This window comes from Cebus imitator, unplaced genomic scaffold, assembly GCF_001604975.1.
Source record: "Cebus imitator isolate Cc_AM_T3 unplaced genomic scaffold, Cebus_imitator-1.0 Scaffold85, whole genome shotgun sequence".
Taxonomy (NCBI): Eukaryota; Metazoa; Chordata; class Mammalia; order Primates; family Cebidae; genus Cebus; species Cebus imitator.
In genome coordinates, this window is record NW_016107400.1 from 4519556 (window position 1) to 4543342 (window position 23787).

A 23787-nucleotide genomic window follows, 5' to 3' on the forward strand; every position below is an offset into this window, starting at 1 on the left:
CCTCCTGAGTAGCTGGGATTACAGGCACGCACCACCATGCCCAGCTAATTTTTTGTATTTTTAGTAGAGACGGGGTTTCACCATGTTGACCAGGATGGTCTCGATCTCTTGACCTTGTGATCTACCCGCCTCAGCCTCCCAAAGTGCTGGGATTACAGGCTTGAGCCATCGCGCCCGGCCAATCTGCATTTTCATACAGCAGTTTAAGACATTTAAGTTTGACTCCATTTACTTAGGACAATTCAAAATGTGAATCTTGCAACTCCAGTGGTGGTTATGATCATTTAGTATTTGCCCACAGAAGAAGCATGACAGGGTGAATTACAACCAAGGATGGAACAAGCTTTTAGTCACTTCTGTTCCCGTTAGTATTGTTAGTTTTGTTATGCTGAGCACACTACAAAGTTGCATCTCTTGTATAAGCACAACACAATTTCTTAAATATTGTATACATAGAACCAAGAATTGATAGGATGCAGGGCTGCTTGATTGTACCAGAAACAAAACATTATGAGACAACATTGAAAAACTGGATTTACTTAAGAAAAACCTCAATTTTTCTAATTTATTTGAGAAAATATATTTTCTTAATAAGTGTAACACAGTTCTCATAAGGTATGGTAATATGTAGAAAGTAGAATTTTATTATTAATGTCAAGATATGTTTTCTGCCATTTTGATGGAGTTGATACCTTGTCTTGTAAGGTTCTTAATCTTTCTATAGTGAAAGAGAGAAAGTAAAGTGTCATTGCTGCAGAAACACACTAATAACCTCTTGGTAGTTGATTGCAGGTAAAATAATGTTTTAGCTAAGCTGACAACGTGGTAAAATTGCAGCATTAAATTGTAGTTATTCTTAAATGGAAGTCTTGCTAGAGAGTGTTAAAGGATGATCTTTTTTTGAGGCTTAAATAACTCAACTGTCTTATCAAATACCATGTCTATAAGGAATAAGTTTCTGGGAGGATTATGAATTGGATTTTGTTTTATTTCAAGTGGAGCTTTTGTGCCCATATTTAAGCTGCTGCTGCTTACAAGACCTGTATTACCCTCCCCACCTGCCTTTTCCATCATGGCCTGTGCTTACTGAGACAAATCTCAGCAAGAGGCAGGAGTTCCTTCACTAATCAAAACCTCAGATTAAAATAGTTCTACCTAGATCTAAGGTCTAGTCCAAAATCAAAACACAGTCTGTGGAGTTTTCAGTATAGTTTTGTACTGACACCTTTCCAAACAGTAATGTAAACAGTGCAGTGCTTGGCGAACTGAAGAAATAGAATGGAGACCGTTAGCGCGGTAAGTTGTTAGTTTGCCTCTCTACCAAAAACACATTGAAGAGTTTCAGGGCACATACCTTAAAATTGCCCTATTTCTAAGAGGAACTGGCTTGACTCGACTTCACCCTTGGTGGAAACAAACAGGGCCTAAAAGAGGCAGCAACAGCTGAAATGGATATCAGAGAAATAAACAGAAGAAGCTATTCACACCCCCGAAACCTGCCAAAACTCAAAAGGTAATACAAGTGAAATGATGGTGTAAGAAGAAAATAAACATGAGAATCTTCAAACTGTCAAAAGACATCAAAAGTTGTCCTCTATCCAAGAAGAGAACCCAGTTCATACAAGAAAAAGGCAAAAGGAAAAGGTCAAGACTGTGGCCTTTATAACACTGTGGCCCTAGCCATGGGCCAGTTAGAGTTGTCTGTGGTGACACCAACTCCAGGCCTGACACCGTGCTTTGACAGGGTTTTTAAGACCCCTGGTCTGCACACTCTAACAGCCAGAAGGTAGGTTTACAATACACAGTGTCCCCAACTTGCCATGGATCAGCTACAATTTTTCAACTTTACTATGGTGCAAAACCATCGCAATTCAGCTTCCAGTCGTGTGTCACATAGTGATGGGGATACGTTCTGAGAAATGTGGTGTTAGGTGGTTTCATCACTGTGTGAACTTCATAGTGTACTTACACAAATCTAGCTGATACAGCCTGCTACACACATAGGCTGTATGGTACAGTCTATTGCTCCTGGGCTACAGACCTGTATAGCATGTACTATAGTACTGAATACTCTAAGCAGTTGTAACACAATGGTGTTTGTGCATCTAAACATAGGAAAGGTACAGTAAACATACAGTACAAAAGTTAAAAATGGTATACCAATATAGGACATTTACCATGAATGGAGCTACAGGACTGAAAGCTCCTGCTTTCACGTGAGTCACTGCATGAGTGGTGAGTAAACGGGAAGGCCCAGAACATTACTGTACAGTACTGTAGATGCTCAACACTGTAAACATAGGCTGCACTCAATTTATATTTTTTAAATTGCACTACAACATTATGTTGTCATTAATGGGAATTTTTCAGCTCCCTAATAATCTTAACGGGACCACCATCATATATGTAGTCCATCATTGACCAAAAATGTCATTATGTAGTGTATGTCTATACCTTGAATTTTGATCTTTTCCTAGGCTAGTGATATGCAGTACACTTTAAAGTAACAACACTTTCTTATAAAATGAGCTTGATGTTAGATGATTTTTGCCCAACTATAGGCTATTGTAAATATTCTCAGCACACATGAGATAGGCTGGGCCAAGCTATGGTGTTTGATACGTTAGGTGTATTAAATGCATTTTTTACTGCCATCTCAGTGGATAGCAGCCCTCCCACCGACAGCAGAGAGATCTTCCTCACTGTGCCAGTGAGCGGGAGAAAGAGCATGCTATGACTTGCCGGTGATGTGCAGAGGATCCAGATTGCACAACCAGATCCAGAGGCCTTGAGAAGAATTTGGGAGCTTTCCAGCTGTCTCACCCCAATCTGTAGGAGCATATGGACCCTCAAATGGAGGCCAAAGTGGGCCCTCAATTGGGCACTTCGGCAACCCTGAAGAGACTTCTTCCCTTCAGACTTAGTGTTTTAATGTGATGTTCCAGAACAGGGAGTGGTATTCTTGGGGAAATTCAGGAAGAGGAAGGCACGCTATTACTGCATCTATTAAATAAAGCTTTGATATTCACAGCCCCCCACCACCCAGATAAAAAAAAGAATTGCCTTGCTCTGTAAAACTGACTTCTGCCTTTTATTGGACAGGAACAAGCTGAAAGCTGGATNCCCGCAGGAGCACTGCCACAACCTCAGGACCTTGAGTTTACCAAGTTACCAAATGGTGTGGTGATTGCTTCTTTGGAAAACTACGCTCCTGTATCAAGAATTGGTTTGTTCATTAAAGCAGGCAGTAGATATGAGGACTCCAACAATTTAGGAACCACTTATTTGCTGCGCCTTGCATCCGGTCTGACGACAAAAGGAGCTTCATCTTTCAAGATAACTCGTGGAATTGAAGCAGTTGGTGGCTTATTCAGTGTGACTGCAACAAGGGAAAACATGGCTTACACTGTGGAATGCCTGCGGGGTGATGTTGATATTCTAATGGAGTTCCTGCTCAGTGTCACCACATCACCAGAATTTCGTCACTGGGAAGTAGGTAACATTCAGCCTCAGCTAAAGATTGACAAGGCTGTGGCCTTTCAGAATCCACAGACTCATGTTATTGAAAATTTGCATGCAGCAGCTTACCGGAATGCCTTGGCTAGTCCCTTGTATTGTCCTGACTATAGGATTGGAAAAGGGACACCAGAGGAGTTACATTACTTCGTTCAGAACCATTTCACGAGTGCAAGAATGGCTTTGATTGGACTTGGTGTGAGTCATCCTGTTCTAAAGCAAGTCGCTGAACAGTTTCTCAACATGAGAGGTGGACTTGGTTTATCTGGTGCAAAGGCCAAATACCGTGGAGGTGAAATCCGAAAACAGAATGGAGACAGTCTTGTCCATGCCGCTCCTGTAGCAGAAAGTGCTGCCGCAGGAAGTGCAGAGGCAAATGCATTTAGTGTTCTTCAGCATGTCCTCGGTGCTGGGCCACATATCAAGGGGGGTAGCAACACCACCAGCCATCTGCACCAGGCTGTTGCCAAGGCAACTCACCAGCCATTCGATGTTTCTGCATTTAATGCCAGTTTCTCAGATTCTGGACTCTTTGGGATTTATACTATCTCCCAGGCCGCAGCTGCAGGAGATGTTATCAAGGCTGCCTATAATCAAGTAAAAACAATCACTCAAGGAAACCTGTCCAACACAGATGTCCAGACTGCCAAGAACAAGCTGAAAGCTGGATACCTGATGTCAGTGGAGTCTTCTGAGGGTCTCCTGGAAGAAGTCGGGTCCCAGGCCCTAATTGCTGGTTGTTACATGCCACCATCCACAGTCCTTCAGCAGATTGATTCAGTGGCTAACGCTGATATCATAAATGTAAGCAAATGAAAACTTACGATTTAACAACAGAGAACTTAACCTTAATGATCCAATTTCAGAAGGATGCCTAAGCGTCCCTGGGCTGAGTATGTTATTCTCATGTTTGGTGCCTGTCTACTTCATGTGGAGGCAGGAAGGCACATTCCCATATGATCCACTGCAAGCTTCCTTGTCAGCTCGGGTGTATGTATCTTCCTCCTTCAAATAAACTACCATTAGGTTAAACCATATTCAACTCAAGAAGAGTCAAATATTGGCAATTTCATATGATCCAACGTAAATAGTGAAATTTGCTATTTTTCCTCTTCAGTCCTACCAGTATTTCACCATTTAGCACCTTAAGATTTTCTTTATTCTTCTCAGCCTAGACATTCTCCTGTTCTTACTAATTTTTTTTCACATATATTACTGTTCCCTACAAGATTGAGCTGTTTTCAGGTCAAGGACTATGTCTTGTACTTCTACTTCTCTGTGTTCCCTACTGTGCCTAATAAGCACATGATCTACAGAATCAATCCAAAGTGGGCTTTTCCCGTTTTCTTTCTTTTTTTTTTTTTTTTGACAGTCTCTGTCACCAAGCTGGAGTTCAGTGGCATGATCTCAGCTTACTGCAACCTCCCCCTCCCAGGATCAAGCGATTCTCCTGCCTCAGCCTACAGAGTAGCTGGGGCTACAGGCACATAGCACCATCCCAGCTAATTTGTATTTTTAGTAGAGACGGGGTTTCAGCATGTTGGCCAGGATGGTCTCAATCTCTTGACCTCGTGATCCACCCACCTCAGCCTCCCAAAATGCTGGGATTATAGTCATGAGCCACCTCGCTCAGCCAAGACTCCATCTCAAAAAAAAAAAAGCCCTATCCATAAATTCTTGAAATGGCAAATAAGTTTACCTGCTTGATGATAATATATTTTTGTTAACTTTGTCTTTTGTTTGTTTAAAGGCCGCAAAGAAGTTTGTTTCTGGCAAAAAATCGATGGCAGCAAGTGGAAATTTGGGACATACACCTTTTGCTGATGAGTTGTAATACTGAAGCACACATTACAGGAGAGAGCTGAACATTCTCAGCCCAGAGAAGCAAATACATGAAAGTCAGAAGTCTCTAATATAACATTTGTCTTTTTTCCAGTGAAGTAAAATAAGGCATAAATTCAGGTAATTATTGCCAGCTGACCTAAAGTCAATAAAACATTCTACTTAAGTGTTTATCTTATGTTTTTCTCAGTGAATTAATCAACAAGTATTTATTATGTGCTGATATCTTTGTTTTGGATGCTTTAAAGGAGACAGGAATATAGTGAGTATAGAAGCATCAGAAACTATTAAAATTAAGGCTAAGTGGCTATCAGGGTAAATAGTTCCAGATTACTGTTGGTGGCTTTTAAGATAAAAGCATGTTCAAAATTTGTCATTTTGGGTATCAACAGCTAAGTGGTGTGGTTTTTACCCCTGTTTTGCCTTTTTTGCAATAAAATTATTTCTGAAAAACAAATTTCCTATCAAATCCTATATTCCATTAATTCATTTTTTATGTCTGATTTATCTTTACTGACAGAGTTTTGTTTTTCTCTCATCTTCTGTCTCTTATCTGTTACTGTCCTGTCTCTTTCAAGTAATTAACTCTCAACATTTAAAGTAAAAGAAGGGCTAAAAAGTGGAAAAAAAAAAATGCTAATGTGAATAACTAGCCAAGGAATCTATCTCTTAATTATTTTAATTATAGTACTTGAAGTTTACAAAAACAGAAACTAAATACTTAAAGAAAAATGTGGTGTTTACATAAAGTGCCATTCTTTACTGTGTTCAGACATTCTGATACTAGATTTCTATACTGCATTTTCTAAAAATAAATTCTTCTCAGAAAGGAGGGTCTTATTCTGAAGAGATTTGTGAGGCCTGCAAGACCCCAGGGAAGTCTTTAGATAACCCTGTTGAACAATATCTCTAATGGCTTTATAAACGCAGTCAGAAGAGAAGAGAATTGGTGAGTCTGCAGACAGTCCTTGATAAGTATAGCAAACTTTTGCATGGTGAGGCATAAAACTTGGGTGTCTGCAAGATAAATAAATGCTCATATGAACACAGATTTGCTAACCAACCTCTGATTCCAGTTGAGCTTTACCCTTTTCAACTTGGGCACAGTCTTCCAGCCAAAATGCATCTGAGGTAGAGGAAGTAGAGGAGGAAGAGCTTTCATTGTCTTGCTTCACCATTATCCAGTACGGAGAAGGGGCCCTCACTTCTTTCTCGTAGTCTCTATGAATCATCACATCACAATTAGTGTCTTTTCCCACACTAATAATATGGTTCTTATTATTATATCCATGCCAGTCTCTGGAGATGGATATTGGTCTCCTTGCAGGGTGATGCGGAGTTGACCATGGATATCTATAATATTGAAGTCTTTTATCTAAAACTACATGTTCATTATCATCACCGCTTGTGAAAGATTCATCTTTTGACAGCTCAGTTTTCTTTGGTGTGCTGAAACGAAAAGAATAGTGAATCAAATAGATTTTTCATGTCCAAACATTTATGGTCCCCTAACAAGATGCCTTATTGCTCACCTTATTACTCGCTTTACGGCTCATAAAAGAAATACAGTTTAGCTTTAGCACTACCTGTGTCATTACAATGTTTCTTTTTTAAACTATTTAAAAAATTTTTCCATTTCTAATTGGAAATCAAATTCTGCCTTAAATTATTTCACAATACCTTAAAAAGTTTTTCACAGACTTGTACTAGACTACTGACCAGAATATTAGGAGGTGTTAAAGGTTCGGTTAATTTCACTGCAGCTAAAGTGACAGGTTCAACCTGGCCATCTCCTGAGAACTCTGTTCTTGTCGCTCACATGGCAATAACACAATATTACTGATAACCAAAGGAGTCAGGACGTCAGGAAATAGTGGGCCTTAAGGATCTTCAGTGTGCTAGTCATTAGTAAGTCTTTGAGTCTTTTTTTTTTTTTTTTAATGCAGAGGGTCTTCCTCTGTCACCCCCCTTGCTGGTGTGTGGTGGCACAATCATAGCTTACTGCAACCTTGAACTCCTGGGCTCAAGTGACCCTTCAGCCTCAGCTTCCCAAGTAACTGAGACTACAGGTGTGTGTGCTGCATACCACCACACCTGGCTAATTTTTATTTTATTTTTTGGTAAAAACAGGATCTTCCTTTTGCCCATGCCTGTCTCAAACATCTGGCCTCAAGCAGTTTTCACCTTGGCCTCCAGAGTGCTAGGATTACAGGCATGAGCCACCGTGCCTAGCCAGGTTTTTGTTTGTTTGTTTGTTTTGGTTTGGTTTTGTAACGTTCTCCAATTATTGGCTTTCTTAATTGTTGAAACTTGGTGGTGCTTGCCTGCTAGCACCTCCAGGTCTCTGAACTTTCCTAATGCCTACAGTACCTGTGCTTGCTCTAACTTTCCAGAGTGAATGCTGCCACCTGCTTTCCCTCATCCTGCTGCTGTTACCCAGCAGAGCCAAAACTAGATCTTTGTGATTATAAATCTGTGGTACATTCTGCCCTGCTAAAGGAAGTAGGTTTCTTCCTCACCAGCCTGTTAAGACTTACTGGTGTTAGAATAACCTTGGCAGTCTGCCTGTTATATTTGCTTCCAAGAATTTGAATGCCTTTTCCTAAAGTTTATCTCTTCTAGTAATAAACAGTTGATATCGAGTAATTTTTACTGAGAGCCACTAGTCTTAAATAATGATTTTGTCTAATTTGCCTTCAGACACACCCAGGTCTTCCTGAACAGCACATGAGTTTTTTTTTTTAAATCCAAGTATTAATAACTTTTTTTTTTTCAGACTGCAGGGGGAGTCCTTGGCAACTCTGATGCTTAGGTAACCATAAAGGACAGGTAAATTGTCATTAGATAATAAAGCCACAAGCCTGCAGAGGTCAGAGTTGGCTGGAAACAAACTTTGTATACCACTTGGCCTACCTAGAGTGTTATATGGAGAATTTTCTCCAGGGTGTACCCAGTGCTGTTTTCTCCAGGAAAAGATTATACCAACTTTGTGAAAGCAGCTTTTTCCTTCCCCGTCTTTTCCGCCCCCTTCCACATAAGTTACTAAAATGCCTTAGATATGAGTACTTTGCTTAATTAAGAAAGGGATTCAGAAGGTGCTTGGTATTGTTTGTGGATTTTCGCCTCATACTTGGTTGTGCTGTTCTATCTTTTCATTACTTTTGAATGGTCAATCTGCCATCCTTAGAATTTAATATTCTGGATTTCAAAACTCCTCCAGGTAGTGAAAAAGCTTAGAACATAGTTGTTACGTAATCAGATGAGCCCAGGTTTTTAGAGTCGTAGACTCCAGTATAGGGGTTGTTGAGTAGGATTGGTTGTGAGTTGTGATCATGCTACTACACTCCAGTCTGGGCAACAAAGGGATACCCTGTCTCAAAAATAAGACTTTTAAAATTGGAAATTAAAAACAAATGAGCCATTGACCACATGAAAGTCCTAGGGCAATTTTAGCAAAACAAGACAGACTCAGTCCCTGCCTTCATGGAGTTCATGTTCTCCAAGGGAAGCACAGTGAACAACTGATTACACAGATTATTTCATTAAAACTGGGATAAATGTGAAGGAGCATGCTGTGAGAGCCTATGTCAGGTGGACCTGTTTCTAGGAAGACCCGTTGGAGAAAATACACTGGAGCCTTCAAGGGTGGCTACTGAAGAGCAGAGCCACAAGCATGTTGTAGAGAAGAGTAAGAGCAAAGACCCTGAGGCAAAGAGCAGCAAAAAGAGCTGGAAGCTAAAAGTGGGCTAGAGAAGGATGGGAAAGCAGTATGAGATGACTTTGGAATGGTATGTAGAGGCCAGCTGAACCCCGTAGAGCATTACAGGCCAATGTGAAGATTTTGGCATTTATCTAAGGAACAAAAGGTCTTAGATTTTTTGCAGGAATGTGCCAGGATCAGAGTTACATTATAAAAAATTGCTCAGTGTAGAAAATAAATAGGAGGCAAGAGTAGATGCAGGGAACTGGTCACAGTGGCGCGAGCCTGTAATCCCAGCTGCTTGGAAGGCTGAGGCAGGAGAATTGTTTGAGCCTGGGAGTACAAGACCAGCCTGGGAAAAATTGCAAGACCCCGTCTCAAAAAAAAAAAAATTAATTTGGCCGGGTGCAGTGGCTCACACCTGTAATCCCAGCACTTTGGGAGGGCTAGGTGGGAGGATCACTTGAAGCCAGGAGTTCGAGACCAGCCAGGGCAACATAGACCCTGTTTCTACTAAAAATCAAAAGAGTTTGGCCAGATGTGGTGGCACACACTTGGGATCACAGCTACACGGGAGGCTGATGTGAAAATCGAGTGAGCCGGGAAGGTTGAGGCTACAGTGAGTCATGATCCCACCACTGCACTGCAGGTTGGATGACAGAGTGAGACTCTGTCACAAAAAGGAAAAATTAATTTTAAAAAGTAGATGAAGGGAGACCAAATGGCGGCTTTGTTGGAATGATCATAGTGGCTAGAGAGACATGGATGAATGTGAGAAGACAAATATCTTAATGTTTGGTGGGAGCAGGAGGAGGGAGATGGAGAAATCAACTACAAACCCTAAATTTCTGGCTTGTTTGACTAGACAAACGCTACCCCAGTAAGATAGAGCCATCATGGGCTGGCTTTTGATTTTAAGCATAATGAGTTTGAGGAGTTTATGGCACATCCAATGGAGATATCAAGTGGGTGTTTAAAAATACAGATTTGCCGGGCACGGTAGCGCATGCCTGTAATCCAGGCACTTTGGGAGGCTGAAGCAGGCAGATCACCTGAGGTCAGGAATTCAAAACCAGCCTGGCTGACGTGGTTAAACTTTGTCTCTATTAAAATACAAAAATAAGCTGGGTGTGGTGGCGTGTGCCTGTAATCTCAGCTACCCTGGAGGCTGAGGAAGGAGAATCACTTGAACCTGGGAGGCAGAGGTTGCAGTGAGCCAAGATCACACCACTGCACCCCAGCCTGGCGATGAGCCAAACTCCGTGTCCCTCCCCCCCCAAAAAAAATACAGTTTTGGTGATAATACAATTTGAAAGTAATTAGCATGTGAATAGTCATAGAAACCAGGGGCATCAATGAAATTGCCTAGGAGAAAGGACACCAAGAGGACATGGCCAGAGGTAACAGGAAAATCAGGGGAGTGTGGTGTCACAGAAGCCTGGGAAGTGCTATTTCAAGAAGAGTGTGGGTGGAAATTATTAAGTGTCTAATGCTGCTCAGAAGCCAAGCAAGATAAAGACAGAAGAGTCTTCCGGGATCAGAAGTGTGAAGGCTATGGGTGGCCGTGAGAAAAGGACTCAGCCAAGGGATGAAAGCAAAGCCTAGATTGAAGTGGGTTGAGGAGTGTCTGGGAAGTGGCGTCTCGAGGAAAGGGAGGTGTCTAATACAGCTTTCAGCAAGTTGGGAGGGGATGCAAGAGACTCCAGTGGCTGGAGAGGGCAGGGAGAGGAGAGGGGACTGAAGATAGAATTTGCTAAGACCGGAGAAGTTTAAAAAGGCTTAGATGTTATTGGGAAGGACCCAGAAAAAAGAAAGTTGAATATGCAAAAGAAAATCGGATTCACAAGACGCATTTTAAGGACTGACTTGCAGGTAGGCATGGGGACAGAGTTCCCAACAGATGGCTTGTTTTTTAACTCCAAGTTGACTTTATCATGCTTTGTCATATTAGAGCCTATAGATTGTCCTTTCCAAAAACCAGAAACCCAGGAAATTACTGACAGTGTCACCAGTCCTCCTGTCATGATTCTTATCATTTGATAATTGTCACATTAAACCATCTATGCCTCACAGGCCCTGGGATTCTGTATTATAACAAACAGTTCCTAAAATGAACTATTTACCTTGTTACTGGGAATTTGGTCTCAGGGATTAAGTCATATATTTCTTGCCATTCTTCAGGAATGTCAATAAAATCTCGGTAAACCTTGATTTGTAGCACTGTTCCAATGGTGATATGTTGCAAAAGCTGTAAAAATTCTCGCAGCGTATATCCTAACACACTGGCATGGCCAACACTAATCAGAACATCACCTGAAGAGGGAAAAATGATATATCAGTATAAATAAGGGGCCATGTTGATTTCTTTATTGTGAGGTATTTCATTTTATATTCATATTATTGCTTCATTTTATATTCATATTGTTCATATTGTTGCTTCTTTTTGAACCAAAACCAGGCTTCAGCCTTTATTTATAAAGATGTTCGTCTTCATGATATGAATGTCCTTTGCATAATGAAGAATGTATGCAAGATGTTTCTTAATAGCGGTGTAATGGTAGACATTATATGATGTTTTTGAGACGTTTCTGAAGTTCTTAATGTGACAGAGGTCAAAAAACATTTATAATAGGAATCAGCCTTTAGGATTCTAAAAATAGAGTTGTTTCAAATAAAATGAATGGCTATTAGTAGGAAAGAAAAAACCACTTACACTAAGTGATGAATAAATGACCTACTTTCTATTATACCTGCCTGGCAATTTCCAGTGCCCTCCACAGTTAATACACCATATTAAACATAAAGCCTTTCATTTTAATTTTCTACCCTTGTGCAGTATTAGTTGAGCAAATAATTCTGTATAAAACATGGGGTAATTAGGCATGCTTTAATTAACTGTAAGATGTGTATGCAGTGAGTATGTTGGTTTAAAGGGATTTGACAGCTACGTTTCCCTATCTCAGGGCAATGCAGGGCAAGAAAAGAAGCAAGATGGTCAATCATGCAGTCTCTGAGTCCCCAGCAGGTGGTAAGAGGACTACATCTTGAGCACTAAGTCCCCAAACCCCCAAATTGGAGGAAGCTAAAAAGACCAATTGTTCACTTGCTCTGACCTCCCCCATATCCCCACCTCCAGCAGCTAGGTCATGGACCTGTGAGTGAGATCCAGTCACTGGACACTCCCACCTGGGTCACTGAACCCTCCCACCTGGGTCACTGAACCTGGAGCAGGAGATGCAGAAGAGTGATGGGAGCTTCCAGTTGCCAAAACAGCTCGTGATTCTCTCACCATTTTCCAAGCCTGCTTCTCCAGCCTTTCGGGCAATTCTGTCAGACTCAGTATCCCAAATTCAGTGCATTAACAGAACTGTTTTGTTTTTTGCAATGAGGAACCCTGACTGCTACAAGAGCATTCAGCAAGACTTGAGAAAGGAATACAAAGGATTTGCTTTTTAAGGACCGACTCACGTTGGGCAAAATCTTAAGTCTTCAGATCTTACTAGTACCGACCTGCTGGGAACCCTCAATCACCCTCATTCTAAGACAGCTGAAGCCTAACCTCAGAGAAAGAAAGGGTCAAGAAGTGCCTTCTCTGATGCACTCACTGGGCTTCTATCTGGAATTAGACTGATCCCAAAAGAAGCCTCCAAGGAATGCCAAGGACAAATGTCCATAGCTCTAGATCCTATCAAAGTTCCCAGAATTCAAGAAAATGAATACTTAGAAGGGTGGAGAAAAACCTCCAACTTTGGTCTGAAGCAGTAGCTGGGGGTAATACAATCAATCATGTATCTGAAGCTCACTTCAGAATGAAACAAGGCTACCTGCAGCTTGAGCAATATGAAACAGCTGCTGATCGTACTGAGGTTAATTATAATGGCGAAAAAAAAAAAACCCTCCCTGGATGAGGTTACTTGCCTAATGTTAAAGGCAGTGTTTATAGCTGAAAGCTATGGTGTGGCATTCTGCTTAATTATGTTGTAAAAGGGTGACTTTTATCAAGAGGGCAGAAAATAAACAGCTTAATTTCCTGACCGTTCTGGCTGTAAACCAAACATGTCAGCATGTGAATGTGATTACTCCAGCAATAGATATTAACATTGCCCTTCATACAGAAACACCAATTTGGTATTTATGAATGCCAACCTCATTACATTTTTTTTTCTATATTAATGGGCTATAGGAGTGACATTATATAAACTTTGTTTTGATTAGCTATATTAAAGCAACTTTGCAGCAGCCAAGCCACTACTGAAAAATAGATTTTATTTATTTTTTTCATCTCTCCAAACTAGGCTGGAAGTTCCATAAGTTCCTCATGGCTAGGGACCACGTCTGTTTGGTTGACCACTACACCCCCAGTGCCTAGTTGGTTGCCTGCATATACCAGGCCTTCAGGAAATGCTTAGGGAGTAGCCAGTCCATGACTTGTATTTGCTGTTGAAGCTACATAATTTTTTTTTTTTTCTTGAGACAGGGTCTCACTTTGTCACACAGGCTGGAGTGCAGGGATGCAAATACAGCTCAAGCAACCCTCCCGCCTCAGCCCCTGGAAAAGCTGGGACTACAAGCTCAAGCACCCACCATGTTCGGCTAGTTTTTATATTTTTTATTGAAATGGGGTTTTGTCAGGTTCCCCCCACTGGTCTTGAACTCCTGAGCTCAAACAATTTGCCCGCCTCAGCTTCCCAAAGTGCTGAGATTCCAGGTGTGTGCTACCTTGCCCGGCCTACATTAATTAAATTTTATTATTATTATTATTATTATTATTATTTTTTGAGATGGAGTCTTGCTCTGTCACCCAGGCTGGAGTGCAGTGGCATGATCTTGGCTCACTGCAACCTCCGCCTCCTGTGTTCAAGCAACTCTCTGCCTCAGCCTCCCGAGTAACTGGGATTACAGGCACCTGCCACCACGCCCAGCTAATTTTTTTCATACTTTTTAGTAGAGATGGGGTTTCACCATGTTGCCCAGCTGGTCTCCAACTCCTGGACTCAAGTGATCCACCCGCCTCAGCCTCCCAAAGTGCTGGGATTACAGGCATGAACCACCGTGCCCAGCCAATTTCTTAAGATTTTGAATATCGGAGTCTGTTAAGGCCATACTGGCCAAAAAGAGCTTAAAGTTAAGCCAGAATAAACTAACACTAAACTACATTAGGAAATCAACGTGAAAGAGAGAAATTTCAGCAAATAGATGAGAGATAATGGGGCTGGGAGGAAATGGGGTCAAAGGAACATCATGTTTCTACAATTATCATCTCCCAAGATCTCATCGTCTAAAACCACTGAATGACAGACTTTGAAGCCTAGACAGATGCTGAGGAGAACTGGCAGGTTTGTCACAAAGGTTTGGAGCTCTGGACTTCCTCTGTATTAAAATCTCATTTCTAGTTGTTAGGCAATTGGCTGAAAGGAATGGGTTTTCTAGACAGACATGGGTTCAAATCCCGGCTCTGAACACAGACTTAGTTGTATAACTAAAATGAACAAGTTATTTCATCTAATTCTCTGTATTTCATTATCTACATTTCAATAGTGTTGCAAACATTAAATTAGATAATAGATGTGGGGCCTGGTGAGGTGGCCCATGCCTATAATCCCAGCACTTTGGGAGGCTGAGGCAGGAGGATCACTTGAGCCCAGGGGTTTGAGGCTGTAGTGAGCTATGATCGTGCCACTGCACTCCTGCCCTCCAGTCTGTGTGACAGAGTGAGACCCTGACTCTTACAAAGTTAAAATTAGAATTAAAAGTGGAGTTAAAAAAGATAATAGATGGGGAAATATCTCCCACAATGCCTGGGACAAATGCTCACTTGTTATTTATTAAGCAAAGACATAACAAATGAGCCACTACTGTAGGAGTGACGGTTAATATTGTCAACTTGATTGGATCGAAGAATTCAAAGTATTGTTTCTGGGTGTGTCTGTGAGGGTGTTGCTAGAAAAGATTAACATTTGAGTCAATGGACCTGGAGAGGCAGACCCAACCTTCAGTTTGGGTGGGCACCATCCAATCAGCTGCCAGCAAGGCCAGAAAAGCAGGTGGAAAAAGGTGGAATGAGCAGACTTGCTGAGTCTTCCAGCCTTCATCTTTCTCCTGTGCTGGATGCATCCTACTCTCAAACATCCAAAGTTCTTTGACTTTTGGACTCTTGGACTTACACCAGTGGTTTGCCAGGGGCTCTCAGGCCTTCAGCCACAGACTGAAGGCTACCCTGTCGGCTTCTCTACTTCTGAGGTTTTTGGACTTGGACTATTGTCTTCCCTGCTCCTCAACTTGCAGATGGAGGGGCAGAGTGATATGGTGTGGTTCTGTGTCCCCACCCAAATATCATCGCCAATGAAATCCCAACATTTTGAGGGAGGACCTGTAATCCCCAGGGGTGTGGAGGGAGGGAGGTGATTGGATCATGGGGGCGGCTTCCCCCAGGCAGTTCTCATGATAGTGAGTAAGTTCTCACTAGAGCTGACAGTTTTGAGTGTTTGACAGCTCCTCCTTCACACACTCACACTCTCTCCTGCTGCCTTGTGAAGATGTCTGTCTCCCCTTCCAGCATGATTGTAAGTTTCCTGAGGCCTCCCTGGCCATACAGAATTGTGAGTCAATTAAACCTACTTCGTTTATAAATTATCCAGTCTAGGGTAGTATCTTTACAGCAGTGTGAGAATACACAAATTCAGTAGGTAAATCCTGGACTTAAAAGATGAAATTCAAGACTGCTTCTAACCTCAAAGTGCTCACTAACAATAGCCCTGCCGTGAGATTCTGTGTTGCCCGCCTAAAAGTGTACTCCTGTCCCACTGTAGCTCCCTGGAGTATGTACCCAGATCATCACCCAGCATCTGTCACCTGACCATGGAGAAGCTGAGAAGCAGCAGAAAAGTCCATGGGACCTGTCCTGGAGTTCTTTTGATCCGGTAAGTCCAGAACTCTCCACCTGCCATTTGTTCTCCACCACCAAGTAGTGATATGTGGGGAAAATGCTTTGGATATTAAAGTAGAGTAAACTGTTTCATGAAATCATTATGTATCTGCTTTCTTCTTTAATCCATTGCTTGGAACCCTTAGCTGCAAAATAGAATTAGCTGAGGAGCTTTTAAAACATAAACTGCCCTGTCCCAGTCCAAGAACGATCAAATCAAAACCTCTAGGGAGATAGGGCCCAGGCATCTTAGTTTTAAAGTTCCCCAGGTGATTCTAATAGGTAACCAGAGTTGCAAACCAGTAGCTTAATCCACTGGGACCCCCATTGCCAATATTTCTACAGCGCTTCAGTTTTAAAAGCACTTTCATAAAAATTAGTTCATCATGCTGGGCTCAATGGCTCACATCTGTAATCCCAGCGCTTTTGGAGGCCACATGGGAGGATTGCTTGAGATCAGGAGTTTGAAACCAGCCTGGACAACATAATGAGACAACACCCACCCACCACCTCCACTGAGCACATCTACCAAAAAACATTAGCTGGGCATGGTGGTGCACGCCTGAGTCCCAGCTACCCAGGAGGCTGAAGCAGGAGGGTCACTGAGCCAAGGAGTTTAAGGCCACAGTGAGCCATGATCAAGACACTGAACTCCAGCATGGGTGACAGAGTGATACTCCAGCATGGGTGACAGAGTGATACCCCATCTATCAAACAAACATACATTATTTCATCAAATCTTAGCAACCTCTAACAAACACAGGACTGTCCCAATTCAAAGATGAGGTAACTGAGGACTGAAAGGTTAAGTGGCTTTGCCCAGGGTCACAGAACTAGAAAGTGTCAGACCCTAGGCCTGAATCAGGACAGCTAACACAAAACGTTTTTTCCATCTCACCACTGTGCCAGCCCGTTCTGCCTCCCCAACTCCGGAGCACAGCATTAGGCCCAGGCCAGGCACTGGGAAAACAGAACTGCATGGAAAATTCATTCACCCAAAGACATGAGGAGCAGGGCAGAATTGGTAAAGCCCTTGGACACTGGAGTCTGACAGAGAGGGTTCAACTCCCAGCTCCTTGGAGTGGCCATGGGCGAGTTACTAAATACCTGATTGCTTGTCTGCAAAGTAGTTTCATACAGAATCTAGCTCAGGGATTGTGAGAGTGAAATGAGATCATGCAGCTGAGTGTAACAATGCTTAATACCGTCTATGAAAGAAAATACCCTTATGCATCTAGAGCCATAGCTCTGGAGTAACATGGTCCCTATGTTTGAATCCCCACTTAGGAGAAAGAGGTGACCTGAACAAGGAACTCAATCTCACTGAGCCTCATTAAGTAAATTTAATGTTATTATTTTCTTAGAGATAGGGTCTCACTCTGTTACCAGGTTGGCATGCAGTGGCACAATCATAGCTCACTGCAGCCTCAGCCTCCTGCACTGAAGTGATTCTCCCACCTCAGCCTCCCGAGTAGCTAGGATTACAGGCACGTACCACCATGCTGGGCTACTTCTGTTTTGTTGTAGAAATGGTGATATGATTTGGATTTGTGTCCCCACCCAAATTTCATGTCGAACTATAGTCCCCAGTGTTGGAGGAGGGGTCTTGGGAGAGGTGACTGGATCAACAGAGGCAGATTTTCTCCTTGTTGTTCTCATGATAGTGAGTGAGTTCTCATGAGGTCTGGTTGTTTAAATGTGTGTAGCACCTCCCTCTGTTCTCTCTTCCTCCTGCTCCAACCATGTAAGATGTGCCTCCTTCCTCTTCACCTTCTGCCATGATTGTAAGTTTCCTAAGGCCTACCCCGCCATACTTCCTGTACAGCCTGGTGGAACCATGAGCTAATTAAACCTCTTTTCTTACAAATTACCCAGTTTCAGGTATTACTTTATAGCAGTGTAAGAATGGACTAATACAGACAGCATCTCACTATGTTGCTCAGGCTGGTTTTGAACTCCTGGCCTCAACAGATCCTCCCACCTGGGCTTCCCAAAGTGCTGGAATTACAGGTATGAGCCACTGTACATAGCCAGAATTAAATGAATTAATATGCCCAACAGTGATAGTTACATAAGTCATAGCCACTGACTGGCCCATAGAAAGTTCTCAACCAATGTTGTCATATCTTCTTTTTTTTTTTCTTTTTTTTTTGAGACAGAGCCTTACTCTGTCACCCAGGCTGGAGTACAGTAGCATAATCTCGGCTCTGCAACCTCTACCTCCCTGATTCAAGTCATTCTCCTGCCTCAGCTTCCTGAGTAGCTGGGACTACAGGTGCCCACCACCATACCCAGCTAATTTTCATTCATTCATTCATTCATTCATTCATTCATTTAGAGATGGAGTCTCACTTCTGTCGCCCAGCCTGGAGTGCAGTGCTGCAATCTCGGCCCACTGCAACCTCTGCCTCCCGGTTCAAGCAATTCTCCTGCCTCAGCCTCTCAAGTAGCTGGGATTACAGACATGTGCCACCACAACCAGCTAATTTTTGTATTTTTAGTAGAGATGGGTTTTCCCCATGTTGGCCAGGCTGGTCTTGAACTCCTGACCTCAGGTGATCCACCCACCTCAGCCTACCAAAGTACTGGGATTACAGGAGTGAGCCACTGTGTCTGGCCAATTTTTATATTTTTAGTAGAGATGAAGTTTTACCATGTTGGCCAGGTTGGTCTGGAACACCTGACCTCAAGTGATCTACCCACATTGGCCTCCCAAAGTGCTGAGATTACAGGTGTAAGCCACCGCACCTGGCCTGTTGTCATAGCCTTATAGTTATACTGAAACCCAGTGACCCGAGTCTCCCTGCAGGGAAATGGGCAGAATGGGTGGTTGGGAGGCATGGGGAAAGGGCATCACCTGGCTGGAGTTTCCCATCACTGGCTGCAGCCCCCTTCCGGATGAGGTGGGTGATCTGGAGGTAGGGTCCATGCTGGATGATGATGAGGCCTAATCCTAGGCGGCCCACAGTGAGTTTGGTCTGCTGCGTCTTGCTCAAGTCATGTACAGATGTTTTGGCCTTGATGCTGACTCCTCCTTCTAACCGAAAAAAGGGAATTTATTTCAGTCCTTCACCAAGACAGAAGCATGGCCATACCCACTGGGGTTCTGAAGCCAGACCCCTGAAGCAGTTATTTAATCCCTATTCCACAGATTCATTGTTGATCAAATGAGGATAAAAAGTGTTCACCTTGGAGAGCTGTTCGGTGAGAATTAAATGGGAGCATTAAAGGGCTTTTGCAGAGTCTGGCATAATTAATCAATATTAGTTAGTATTATCTATTCACTTAACAAATATTTATTGTTATAGATGGTATGCTAGGCCCTAGGTTTATCATGGTGAGCAAAACAGATGTGCTGGGTTTTTTTGTTTTGTTTTATTTTAACAGATAGGGTCTCACTCTTTTGCCCAGGCTGGAGTGCAGTGGCATGATCACAGCTCACTGCAGCCTCGATATCCTGGGCTCAGGGGATCCTCCCACCTCAGCCTCCTGAGTAGCTGGGGCTACTGGCATGTGCTACTACACACGACTAATTTTTATTGTTTTTGTAGAGACAGGGGTCTCACTATATTGGCCACGTTGGTCTAGAACTCCTAGCCTCAAGCAATCCTCCCACCTCAGCCTCCCAAAGTGCTGGCATTACAGGTGTGAGCTACCATGTGTTTCTTGTCCTCATGGATTTTACAGCCTAATGGAAGGGACAGATATCGATCAGTCATGTAAATACATGTTGAATAACAAACTGTGACTCATGCTATGAAAGAAAAGGATGGAGGGCTCTAAGAGTGAGTAACAGAGGGCCAAAGTCTCATCTGGGCACAGCGGGTCAGGCTTCCAGCAGGGTTAAATTTGAATGAAGGCCAAAAGGACCAATAGGAAATATTTTGGCAAAGAAGGAAGGAGCAGGAGCACATTGTATTAAGGTCTGAGACAGGAAGGAACAGGCCCTGTCAGAGGAGGGGGAGGCAGTAGGAGCGAGGGCCAAGCAGACAGAGGCTGCTTCTCAGACCTCCTTAGTGGAAAAGCTCAGAAGTGAGTTAAGCTGGACATGATTAGATGAAATGGAATGAAAATGAAACGGTCGTGGCACCTGTCATGGCAGCAGCAGCGGAAATCAGCACAAGATAGATCCAAAAAGCACGTGGGAGGAAAATCCAAAGGCCTTGGAGACAACAGGTAGTAGAAGGGGTTGCAGTATGTTTTCTACAGAACCAAATATCACAAGAAAAGTTTCAGGGACTAAAGGGACATTCAAAACACCAAGTTATTTTCCCAAGAGGAAGCTGCTTGGAAACTCCTTTTTGCTACACAGGAAGCTCCTGGGGAGATCTGTTTCCAGCACGCTTTTCCAGCATTTCACACACAACTCCTTTCCATAAGGACAAGTGACACACAGGCTCGCCAAGTCCATGTGGCTGTGGTGTTTTCAGAGCCACTGCTGAGGGAAAGGCTCCACCAGCTCCCTACCTCTGGCTGTGGGGAGTTGGAGGGGCTCGTGGCCCTTTCCTCTAAAGCAGACATCCTTGCCCAACCTCACCTTCCTCCAAACCAGATGCTCTCTGTTTGGGAAAATAAAACAGCATAATATAAACAAGATAACATCTTCAGAGACCTTTCAGGGTTCTGGGAGCAATTGGGGGCAGGTTATGCCCTGTCTGAGCCTCTGGTTCCTGAGCAAACGGAGAAGTCACATCTTGGGCAGGGTTCAGTGGTTCTAATCTCAGCTTGCAAATTCAATGTGCTTATAAGATCAGCTACCAGGAGCCCACTTTTAAAAATCAGCAGGGTTAAGTGAAAGAAGCCAGACTCAAAAGGCTTCTTACACACAGATGAAGGATGTGTCTCAGGAGCTTGATCCAGGCCTCTATAAGCAAATGCAGAAGTTCGGGAAGGCAACAAACACAAATACATCTTGCAAAATAAAAAAACTTTGGGTCAGGTGTGATGGCTCATGCCTGTAATCCCTGCACTTTGGGAGGCTGAGGCGGGGGGATCACCTGAGGTCAGGAGTTTGAGACCAGCCTGGCCAACATAGTGAAACCCCATCTCTACTAAAAATACAAAAATTAGCCGGGCACGGTGGTGCATGCCTGTAATCCCAGCTACAAGCCTGGGTGACAGAGCAAGACTCCGTCTCAAAAGAAAAAAAAAAAACTTGGACAAAGTGAAGAAGATGGATGTGAATCTTCTTCTTGGACCAAGTAAATACACACAATCTCCTGTCTCACAAACTAGCAACATACCAGACCACTCTGCTTCATTTTGGGAGAAAACTTCTCACACTATGGCAGCCATCCATGAGCGTTTCACAGGTTATCACCTATATAAATTCACTACTTCAAAGCGCTTCCAAAAGCCAGTGAAAAAACTAGTTGAGAAAGAAGAGAAGTAGCTCACCCAGCAAGAAAGCACAGATACGGCAGTGCAGGAGCTGAGTCCGTTAATTTCATTAGAGAATGAAAAACAGCAGAAGGAAAAAGCTGAAGATGGAAAAAAGTATTGTACCTGCCTTAGACAAAGGCACTTCACACAGTGCATGCTCAGAATGAACTATTAGATATGAAACCTGAGGAAGGTGCTCACTTGGGCCCAGTGGCAGGGACCCTGGAACCTGAAGGTGCTGACAAAGACGACCCTCCTGCTGTTGGGTGAGATCTTCAATGCCTCCTCCCTGGAAGAGAGTGAGCTCAGAAAAGAGTGGGCCGCTGTGTTTGGGGACAGCAAGCTGGGGGAGGCAGCACTACGACCCTGGAAGAGCCAGACGCCAAGCTCCAGCCTCAAATACGAAAAACTTATAGGTCTTGCTACAGGGCTGATCAGAGAGCAATGTCAACCTTCCCAAAGACAAGCAGTCTAAATGACAACAGCCAGGCAGTCAGAAAGCCTAATGCTGCCTAGGACCCAACTGCGTGGTTCAGCCTCTTCACCAACCTCGAGTCATTATCAAATCCTGGTGCTGTTCGGAAAAAGCCATAAAGAACAAGAATTGCTCAATGCAGGAGTCTACAGCCCTCGGAAAGCCCACCTGGGCGCTGGCAGAAGTATAAAATGATTAGAGCCTGGGCAACATAGTAAGACCTCATCTCTACTGTTTAGGCTGGGCATGGTGGCTCACACCTGTAATCCCAGCGCTTTGGGAGGCTGAGGGTAGGTGGATCACTTGAGGTCAGGAGTTCGGGACCAGCCTGGCCAGCATGGCGAAACACTGTTGCTACTGAAAATAACAAAAATCAGCCAGCTGTGGTGACTCATGCCAGTAATCTCAGCTACTCGGGAGGCTGAGGCACAAGAATGGCTTGAATGCATGAGGCAGGGGTTGCAGTAAGGTAAGATCATACCACCACACTCTAGCCTGGGCCACAGAGCAAGACTCTGTCTCAAAAAAAAAAAAAAAAAACCTAAATTAGCTGTGTGTGGTGGTGCATGCCTGCAGTCCCAGCTATGGGAGGCTGATGCAGGAGGATTTCTTGAGCCCAAGAGGTGGAGGCTGCAGTGAGTTAGGAGCACACCACTGTACTCCAACCTGAGTGAAAGAAAAAGACCCTGTCTCTAAAAATAAAATACAGAGACCAGTATGTTGTTTTAAGATTTATGTGCCATTTTAATAAAAATGAAAGGGCCAAAGTCCCTATTTACATTGGTATAATTTTTAAAAGGCACCTTACTATATGATTTCATTTTTATGACATTCTCCATGGAAAAGGCAAAAACCCTGTAAAAAACAGAGGAGCTGCAGTGGGGTGGGGTTGACTACAATTGGGCATCTCAAAGTAATTTTAGGGAGTGGTAGAGCTGTTCCCTATCTTGATGGAGGGGATGGTTCAACGTGGGTATAGGTTTGTCAAAACTCATACCACTGTACTTTTAAAAGGGCGGAATCTTACTGTATGGAAATATACCTTGATAAAAATAATGGTGGCCCAAGGCGAGAGGATCACTTGGGGTCAGGAGTTCGAGACCAGCCTGGCCAACATAGCAAAACCCCATCTCTACTAAAAATACAAAAATTAGCTGGGCGCAGTGGTAGGCACCTGTAATCCCAGCTACTAGCGAGGCTGAGGCAGAGGAATCCCTTGAGCCTGGGAGGCAGAGGTTGCAGTGAGCCGAGATGGTGCCACTGCACTCCAGCCTGGGTGACAAAGTGAGACTCCTTCTCAAAATAATAATAATAATAATAATAATAATAATAACTCTGGCGACAGGTCATCTCCCAGGCCAAGAGTGTGCCTTTGCCATTTTACAGAGGAGGAAAAATGAGGAAGGCTTGATCCCCAGGGCTTCACCCCCTCGCTTCTCCCCAATTACCTTTTTTGTTTTTACGGGAGGCCTTCTGCATGGCCCCGGAGGGCGGGTGGCTCGGGAGGGCCTCCCGGAGCAGAGGCTGGAGTCAGTTCCACTCCCAACAGTTTCGAACCTCACCCTTGAGCACCGCCCTCGGGATGGCCGCCAGGGGGCGCTGCGCCGCCGTTGTCCAGAAGTTGGGTGGCAGTGACGCCTCCGCAAGGCTTCCCGTGGACCCTGCAAAATGTGGCTTGAGTATTGTACGCCAGTATACTGTGTAGAAACTTCTGCAGAGACTAGCACCGTGCGTAACCCACAATGGGTTCTTCATTCCTTCTTTTCCTTTCTCTTCTTTCTTTTAAGAGACAGGGGCTGGGTCTCACTATGTTGCTCAGGCTGGTCTCGAACTCCTGGGCTCAGGTGATCTGCATGCCTCAACCTTCCAAAGTGCTGGGATTACAGGCATGAGCCACCATGCTTGGCTTCTTCATTCTTTTTTTTTTTTTTTTTTTTTTTTTTTTTT

General features: G+C 43.5%; 2 protein-coding genes and 1 pseudogene across 2 annotated transcripts in view; 2 read left to right on the forward strand and 1 right to left on the reverse strand.

The window, feature by feature from the left end:
* The window catches only part of LOC108308500 (cytochrome b-c1 complex subunit 2, mitochondrial), a 27376-nt gene extending 21561 nt beyond the window's left edge, over window positions 1–5815 (forward strand). Inside the window, exons 13-14 of the mRNA XM_017534352.2 lie at window positions 4167–4320; window positions 5267–5815. Coding sequence (XP_017389841.1) covers window positions 4167–4320; window positions 5267–5350 — 238 coding nt within the window. The 3' untranslated portion in view covers window positions 5351–5815. The remainder of the gene's footprint in view (window positions 1–4166; window positions 4321–5266) is intronic.
* Window positions 5816–6023: 208 nt separating this feature from the next.
* Window positions 6024–20504, reverse strand: PDZD9 (PDZ domain containing 9). Its single transcript, XM_037740614.1, has 5 exons — window positions 20451–20504; window positions 20063–20186; window positions 18841–19020; window positions 11182–11371; window positions 6024–6807 (listed from the first exon to the last, which is right to left on the reverse strand). Exons 1-5 carry the CDS (start codon window positions 20502–20504, stop codon window positions 6414–6416), a joined length of 942 nt encoding a protein of 313 aa, XP_037596542.1. The 3' UTR covers window positions 6024–6413.
* A 565-nt stretch (window positions 20505–21069) lies between these two features.
* On the forward strand, window positions 21070–22055 carry LOC119472101 (annotated as a pseudogene).
* The last annotated feature ends 1732 nt before the right edge of the window (window positions 22056–23787 follow it).